Genomic DNA, 8653 nt, shown 5'->3' with positions numbered 1-8653 from the left:
ACCTCCAAAAACAAAGGACACACACCGTACAGTAGCTAGCAGAAACCTACAGTACATGAATTGATGTTAAACCATGGTGCAGTTAACAGTGATGTCTTTGCTGGGTACTTGGTATTTTATTGCAATAACACAATACTAAAAACACAATACAACTTAACCATCTCTGGGAGGCCGGTCTTCATGACTTCAAATGCGCAGCATATTTTTGATATTGGCATGTGCAATGAGATACCACGTTCACCTGCTACAGACAACTCAGCTCTATATAAATCAACATTTCTCCATTGCAAACATATGTTAATCTACTGCCTGATCACAAATGTATATTATTGCCTAACTGCTGTGGGCAGATTTTTAATAAGGAGAGAAAGCAAAAGTGTGCGCCAGAAGTTCATTTGTAAGAATTGCAGCCACTTCATTTCAAAGTTACAAAGTTTTTCCTATTATTCAAATTAAAGTACCATTTTCTGTCTAACATTGGATTTTTTCATATTTCATACATAACAAACATGACTATATATATATTTCATTCATTTACTAAAAGAAGTTGCATGCAGGTCATTTGCCTGTAGAATAGCATTTGATGTGTGTTCTAAGTTAGATGCCAAAAATGGAGAAATAAAAATGACTAGAGTACTGTGAAGCTTGTTTCTTCTATTTTACCTGCTTTTAGAACAGGGCACTATCTTATCATCCAGTGTTTCGTTTTAGATCTTGTACATTTCCAGACAATTGTATTACCTGAAGTGTAAAATAAACCTTCTTTTGAATGTCCCATTACTATGTTGCAGCTAATGTAATGGATTTTCTCTCACTGAAACACATGAATCACCCCCACTGTGCACAAAATGCACGTTTCACACACAAACTGCTCATCAAGTTTCACAAAGGTCCATTTTGGGACCGAAGTGCTGGCCAAGACTTACAGTAGAAAACTGCACTTCCTGCACCAAATGTTTGCCAAGCCACATCACAAAACGCATAATGCAAAAAGTTATTTCCAATTGCTACAAATTAATTAGGTAAACATGAATGGTAGTTAAAATGGATTTGAACTTGTCATTTTAAGGTAAAAAATGCAAACAGTGCATGAAAAGTGACACATTAAATTCTGAGGTGTATTCTGATCACAAAATGACTTTTCCGCCACATCAGTTTGTAGTGGGCTTTAGGATTATTTTCATTTCTTCTATATCTCTCTTTAAAAGCAAAAAAAACAAAACAAAAAAAAAACAAGTAATATCCCTGTTCATATTACGATGTGAGGTTCCTGAGTTCAGGTTCATTCTGTAAAATAAATCCGCAAACAATCCTGTGTTCTGACTCATGTTGCAGGTGTGAGACCACAGGGATAGCCGCTTCACACAACTGGGATTGTGATTTGATGTAAGCGATAACAGGCAGGGGGTTTTGAGGAGATAAACTCATGTTTTGCTAAAGCTCTTCACTTCAAGAGATGGCTTCCGAGTCGGCTTGATGAGTGGCTGTTTTGGAGCAGTTTGGCGATTTAACCAGGATAAAGATCAGTGGAAAACCCATTGAGAGTAGGCCCGACATTGGTCACGCTACCAAAGATTACTGTATTTCTCTACAGCTCCCTGATAACAAACATGTTTGTATGAAGCTACTGTGTCTGTTTGCTCACTTTTCTCAATAATATACCCTTTAGAAAACTCGAAGGCAGTCATAAAATCTAAAAACTGCAGTTAACTCAACAAAAGCAGGTACATTTATCCATGACGAGTCTGAAGAACACTTTCTACTGCAGTACTTTACAGAACTAATTCAATAAGCCATTTCACCTGGTCTTTAAACTCTGATGTTCCTAATACAAAATGTAATTATACAGAAGTATCTAAGAATACAGCTCATCTTAAATTAGAAAGTGATTATTGCTTCCTCGGGATTAATCGGTAATATTGTTAGCCCTCCTAACTCAGTCTCAGCACAGCGCTGCAGACTTTTTTCCCATTAGTTGCTCAGGTGATTTATGGGCTGTGGTTATGACCAAGATAAGCATTGGTTAGATGTTAGATGTAATTCAGAGACCTACTGTATCTATAAATAAATACAGGATCTGTCCAGGTGTCTACTTTCATTATTGTAACAATGGGCCCCATGTTTCCCTGCGCAGCAATATTAGCAGCCTCATCTGCTCTCCTACCGCACTTCGCGTGTTTCTGACTGGGTAAACGAGCGGAAATATAACAGGACGAAAAGGCAGAAGAACTGATTCATATCTGCTGAAATTCATTAAAGTTTTGCTAAAGTTGAAAACTGGTTCTACTGTGTCCTAAAATCCTGTTTTTTAATAAATGCAGCCATTTATCCTGTTCATGCTGTACATGAAAAATGTTCTATAGCCCTTTTTACACTGCAAATATACGGTTCATATAGCAGAAACTAGACCTCACGTGGTTCACAGCTATGTGCTAAATAACCTGCACATTCATACCTGTAACTACGGTGGAAAACATCCACAGCACTTGCAGGTTCCTGCCCCCCATATTCCCCTTCTGCTGCAGTGGTTAAGACTTCAGTAAATCTGATCTTCATGAGCTCCTTTCAATAGAGTCTCAATAGCATGACGGTATAAGCATTATCAACACAATAATAAGCCACTAGGGTAGTGTGGAACATCTTATCAGAAGCCAATTAGCCATTTAAAAATTGTGTTAAATAGCCAATTAGCAATGAATGAAACACTTATTAATACCAAAGGAGCTGTTCATTTACAGATCCCAGGACACCGTGGACAAATTAGACATTGGTAATAATCCTATTGCCGCAAAGTTAAACAAGAATTCCTGATTTAGCATTCAGTGAATTATAAAGTCTATAGTTTGTAATGTGAGAATATATATGAGAAGAGGTTAGGACGGGAATCTTTCTTTTTCCTAGGGCAATAGGTGGTTTAGGTTGTTGCTGCTCTAACTGCAGTGTCTGCTGCCAGAACAGAAAATCCTATCCATCATTGTTGGTCTTATTCTTATTTCATCATCACAGCACTTAACAATTTTTTTTTTTTTTTTTTTTTTTTAAACTGCACTCCAATGTTTCCCCACAACAGGATTCAGCAGGCTGCTTAAGCCAGCACAATATTAAGCCACAGACTACCTGCATGCCATGCTGACATGTCTGTCTGCAGTGAGCTCGGCAAAGAGAGCAAAAAAGCATTTCAAGTGGAGAGAGGCAGACACACTCTTGTCACGGACTCAGCCAGCCTCTCTGGTGGATCTAGTGTACTGATCGAAATAAAGCCAAAATCCAGAGCATTTTAGAACCTAAAACTGTGATTTGTAGTCACCACACACACATGAAACACCACGGTGCAGAGACACAGCCCACAAGCAGTACAAGTTAAGCTCCTCAGTCTCCAGTGAGTTCTCTGTTAATATCAAAGTGCTTCTTTTCCACAGCTCTACTTTGCTGGTACTCCACAGAGTCTTTGTTCAACCACAGCCAATGGTTCCTGTAACAGGACAGGATGGTCCCGTCGAGCTTTCTGGATAGTCCAGTCCTCCAGGCACGGGTAACAGACTTTCAAAGTCGGAGTGATCTTTAAGTGCAGCTGAGACTCCGCCTCACCAACGGATTACAAATGGATTAAAGTGGTCAGGTTGCTAAATGTGAAAAATACAATTTACTCCTCAACATCCACCCCAGGGAAGGCTTCGTACTAAGCTTCTGTAAACCTGAATCACTGATGTCTGAGACCTGAGACTGGTCTTTGCAGGTACTTTTCAAACCCATTCTGTGCCAGAGCCATTTCTTTTCCCCCCACTGTTAGTTCTGCACAGTCTGACATCAAGATTGGAGGCACCCGGCCATGATGCAGCATCCATGACTGTAGAAATTAAACTGATATTTGCATACTTGTATAAACAGTCATCAGACTAAAAAAAAAAAAAAAAAAGCCCTCATCTGAATCCTTCACAGCTTTTCAATGAAGTGTTCCAGGTGCACTTGTAAATACATATTCACGCTTTAAAGTACTTATTCAAATACATGTAACATTTAACCCAGCGAACAAGAGGAAAAGACGAGTCCTGAGGTTGAGTTCTCTCTCACTTCCTCCATCCTCATCAATACCTTTCATCTGAACAACAACAATTAAGTAGCAACAACTAAATGCAAAAGAACTGCAGGTGCGTGTGAACTGTAATCGAACCCATAAACAAGATTACAGCTGTCAAGGCGCACATTTTATATGCTGGTATCACTTCCTCATACAGCAGAACTCATTTAGAGAGGTTTTTATTTTTGACAGGAGACTGTCAAAGACACGTTTACCTGCACCTGATGTGCATTATGTTACTTTCCAATCAGGCATGAGTGGTGAATGAACAGACATACCGATGTGTCTGTGTCAAGCAGACAGCCAAACATAGAGAATGTCCTTGCTCTTGATCGACCACAGTGAGCTTGAAGTTATTTGAGTGAAAAACAGTGTAGATTCAATTTCATGTTCGAGCTGAAATGTTCTGGACACATCAGCAGAAAGTCAGGGATTACTGAAAAATAACTCACATTTAATATTTGCTCTCGGCCCGTGTGTGTGGACAGTGAGCTGTGTGAGCTGGTTGTTTAACTGGTTCTTTTTGTAAACGGTTTGCTGAATATCAGTGCTGATCAACTGAGCAGTTTTGGAATCAAACTGACTTGCTACGATAAAATCACACTGCAACTATATTGTCTGGCACCAGGGCCAAACTGTATCCTTGTAAATCAAACTGGGCATTCATTTTATAGAATAAAGGTTCAGTGCAATGAAATATTTGAACAAAGTCATTTATTATGCATAAATATGTAACAAACCAAAACAGTTTCCAAATTCTATACAAATCTTTACACAATTTAGGACAACTGCTTGCAGTTTATTCACAAATTCCTATCAACATATCACAACACGGTTGGAAACCCACTAATTGCATAGATAGAAAATAAGCACCTTCTTTGAAAAGTAGACCAATACTGTAAACGTCAGTGGTTAATTTGGGTAATAATGGCTTATCTGAAAACTCTCCGCTTTTTTCCCAGTGGATCTTTTTTCTTTTCTTTTTTTTTTCTTTTTTCAAGCCTCAAATGTTTTCAGGCCTCAGACCCTCACAGGGTGATTTGTATTCAGTGCTTCCAGATGCAAATTGGCATGTTATACCTCCAAGTGCAGTCTGTACCCACTCTCAAACAAAACTCTCAGCTGCGCCAAAGAACACAATTCAAAATTTGCTGGGTATCTGCCGATATCAGTGTTCTGTATACACTATACTAGCGTGAAACAAAACTCTGAGAAGCTAGATCCGTGCCATTAAATAATTTATGCAAGGGTTTCGTTCAGTTCTCAATAAGGATCCAAAGTTATCCAGATGAGCTTGGCTGCAAAATCAAATTGTATTTTACTGATTCTTTTGTCTGAAAATCAACTGCAAGGGGCAAAGACTGGTTGAGAACTGTATCTACCGTAAGTGTAACATCTAAAAGTGCCACTTATAGATCATTTTGTACTACTGTCCAATTCCTTTTCACATTTGCATGAGTAAATTTTCTTCAAAACTCAATTTTTTGTTGGTTGTTATAATTGAAAACCAATTGTGATTCCGAGAGCTTCTGGACAACAGCCCATCTCCAAATATCACTTAATAGTACACCAATCAATCAGTGAGTCAGTGATGGAGCTGAAGCGGTGGGAAAATGTGGCGAAAATCATTTCTACTTGTGAGGAAACGGTAAAATGACAAAACTGCATTCCGACAGTGCACTCTGCTAACACTGAACTTCAAGGTCAATACTGAAATGCAAACATGGCTCAATAGATCATCCATAGACATGCTGGTATCTATTTATGATATCCAAACAGTACGGAGATTTCTTTCAAAAATGCCTATTGAGCTGGTATTTCAGCCAGTCGGGAACAAAACAATGCAATTAAGCTTCATGGCGTAACCTGATAAGCCATCCAATTATTCTGCAGCGGGTGTCATGACAACAACACAGAGCATCCGCTACCTGCCGGCCCCCGTTGTCACAACTATTCTCAGTCACGATGCCATGACTACACAGCACACGGCCAGACCGGGGCACAATATAATCCCCTCTTGATAGAGAACGTCATCTAAGTGGTGGATAAATATAATTTGCAGAGTCTGTGCAGACCAACAGTTTGTCTGTAATAAGATTTGGGAAAAAGGACGTTTGGCAGGACAGACTGCTGTGAAGAGAGGAAAATGTGAACGTAACAGGAAAATGTCAATGTAACGTGATTACTGATCTGAGAACAGGGTCTTTTCTTGATAATCGTGTTGATGGGTTACTAACAGCTATTTTGAAAAAATAAAGCAGTAATAAAAACCACATACAATTACATTTGTATAAATTGTCTTACCTAATGCAAAACATACAAGCATCTACACAGTCACATCTCAACAAGAGTGATAATTATTTTAAAAAACAACCTGAAGCCCTGATTCTATTCACCCTACTTCATTTATAATGATACAATATGCATACATAAATTACACGGTTTTGACATTGAAAAAATAAAGCCTACGGAAATAGGTTTCTTTACTCTAATAGTCTGGCCTAGCCTTACATCATTGCTTTTCTTTAACAAGTAACAGCAACTTTATGTACTGTGGCAGCTGAATTAATGAAGAGACGACAGAATGCAAAACAGTCATTACATTTTGGTTACATAAGTCATATTGAACTCAGACAGCACGGAAACTGATTGTTACTGGAATGTCAGCCTGTTTCTGCAAGAGAAAAGTTTGCTGTTATGTTTACTCATAAAGATTGTGTTTTCTTTATATTACAAATGGGCACTGACATAAAGTAAGCAAGCCAAAGGGATATCAGTGGATGATTAATCCTGATTGCCGATTCATCCACAACAGTAAATTTTTGTTTTTGAATCTGATTTTAAAAAAACAGATAAAGAATTGTTTACCTTAAAGGGGCACTCCAGAGATTAGTACTACTCAGCGTGTGAAAACAATTGTATAATGTCTTCAGTGGCTCTGGACGTAGTTCGCCAAATTTTAATAAAATAACCCTGATGATGTCGTGGTGAGTTAAGACTATGTCGCGTTGCATTACGGGAAACATTCAATCCGGGATTTTTGGAGCTCTGCCCAAACTAGAGACTATCAGGATATCTCTTTCTCTGTTGCTTCAACTTCTATCACTGTATTTGTAATCTGTCTCTTCTTAGACCCCGAACCTTTACGAAAGCGCAACTCTAAATCTCTGGGGTAGCCCCTTTAACTGTACTTGTTTGTGCAGTGCATTGCTGAGGGGTCCCTGTAATCTATTTCACTGAATGGACAACTTTAAACCTTGTAATGGGACTGACTAAAAAGAGCCACTGTTTTGAAGTTTTAGTTTCAAGGGTCATTCTTGACCTCGAAAAAAGTAGTTTGGTTAAAAGTACCCAAAAACAAGTCCCACTTACTTACTGAAACTTGTGGCCCTCCTCAGCAGATAAAGTAACTCAGGCTTCATGCGTATGGTCTTTTGAGACCAGGTGGATATAAAAAAAAAGATATATATATATATATATATAACTAATTCTGTCTTCTGATAACTCCCACTTACTCCATTCCACTACCTGTTATGTAAGAAACCGTCTCCATGATAACTGAACAACTCCACCTTCTAAAGAAGGCTACGAGATGTGGTTGAAAGCTTTGGAAGTAAGGCGTGGGGTTGGGAATTTCTGGCCAAAAAGCAATAAGCTTAAGTATAATTTGTTGGAAATACAATGTAAGCACTGTACTCTGTACAGTGTGTCTGCATGCATGAATGTCTAATTACCGTAATCACATGCTGTTTCATAATTCACTCAATATCATGACAGAACATTCATACCAGCGTCTGATGATGTTTTCTAACGCTGGTGACTGATCAGACTGGCAGCTTTTACACCATCAGACAAACAACAAGGTAGTCACATTTTCAGAAAGCGATGGCAACCTCATTAACACACATATCTGGACTTTTTGATGCAAAGTAAATCACCAGAATTTACAAGTGGAGCCCATGTGTGGAAGTCTTTTTAGAAATTTTGATTCAAAGAGGTTTTACTCCAAACTTCGTAGAGTCTTCCATCCTATGATCTCCTGTAGGAACTTCTTTGAGTAGAAATATATAATTTTTGCTCGGCTTGCAGTGTTGCATTGCAGACTGCATGCCTGTCATCTGGCTGTTTGTGAACGTCTGAATATAGCAGGAGATGGCTGGAGACAGCTGTTTACACTGAGTGGAGTGTGTGTTGACTGGCAGGCATTCCCAGAAATAGCAGTTTATAATATCAGGGTATTCATTCTGGCTTCTCGGGAGCAGCGACAGAATATCAAACAGAGCCTCTCTGATTCAGGTTATGCACCAGGGAGCGTGATATGTTTTTCTGTCTGTTCACCTGATGTATGCTGTCTTGTTTGGGTTTTTTTTTTGGAGGGGGGGGCTGTGGTATGATTTCTGTCTAATTTTTGTGGGGCTTTAAATTGGGCAGCTATTGCCGGGGTTTGTTATTCAAACTCATTGTTGCAGATAGACAACAGATCCTCAGTGGAGACCTCCTGGGGACTCAGAGCTGCATCGTCAGAGACGGGTTTGGAGCGGGACTCGGCCAGTCTGACAGAGACAGGAAAAGAAA

The 8653-nt window shown here is 39.1% G+C and overlaps 1 protein-coding gene across 4 annotated transcripts in view; it reads right to left on the bottom strand.

Moving 5' to 3' along the window:
* Positions 1-4806: 4806 nt before the first annotated feature.
* Positions 4807-8653, bottom strand: part of si:dkey-71h2.2 (low density lipoprotein receptor adapter protein 1) — a 44766-nt gene continuing 40919 nt past the window's right edge. For 3 of the 4 annotated variants that reach the window (XM_040124928.1, XM_040124927.1, XM_040124930.1), the window contains one exon: positions 4807-8631. In XM_040124928.1, coding sequence (XP_039980862.1) covers positions 8585-8631 — 47 coding nt within the window. In that variant the 3' untranslated portion in view covers positions 4807-8584. The remainder of the gene's footprint in view (positions 8632-8653) is intronic. The other variant, XM_040124929.1, reaches the window with a different exon arrangement.

This window comes from Xiphias gladius, chromosome 4, assembly GCF_016859285.1.
Source record: "Xiphias gladius isolate SHS-SW01 ecotype Sanya breed wild chromosome 4, ASM1685928v1, whole genome shotgun sequence".
NCBI classification, from domain to species: Eukaryota; Metazoa; Chordata; class Actinopteri; order Istiophoriformes; family Xiphiidae; genus Xiphias; species Xiphias gladius.
Note: the sequence above shows the minus strand (reverse complement) of the source record. Positions and strands in the feature narration are given on the sequence as shown.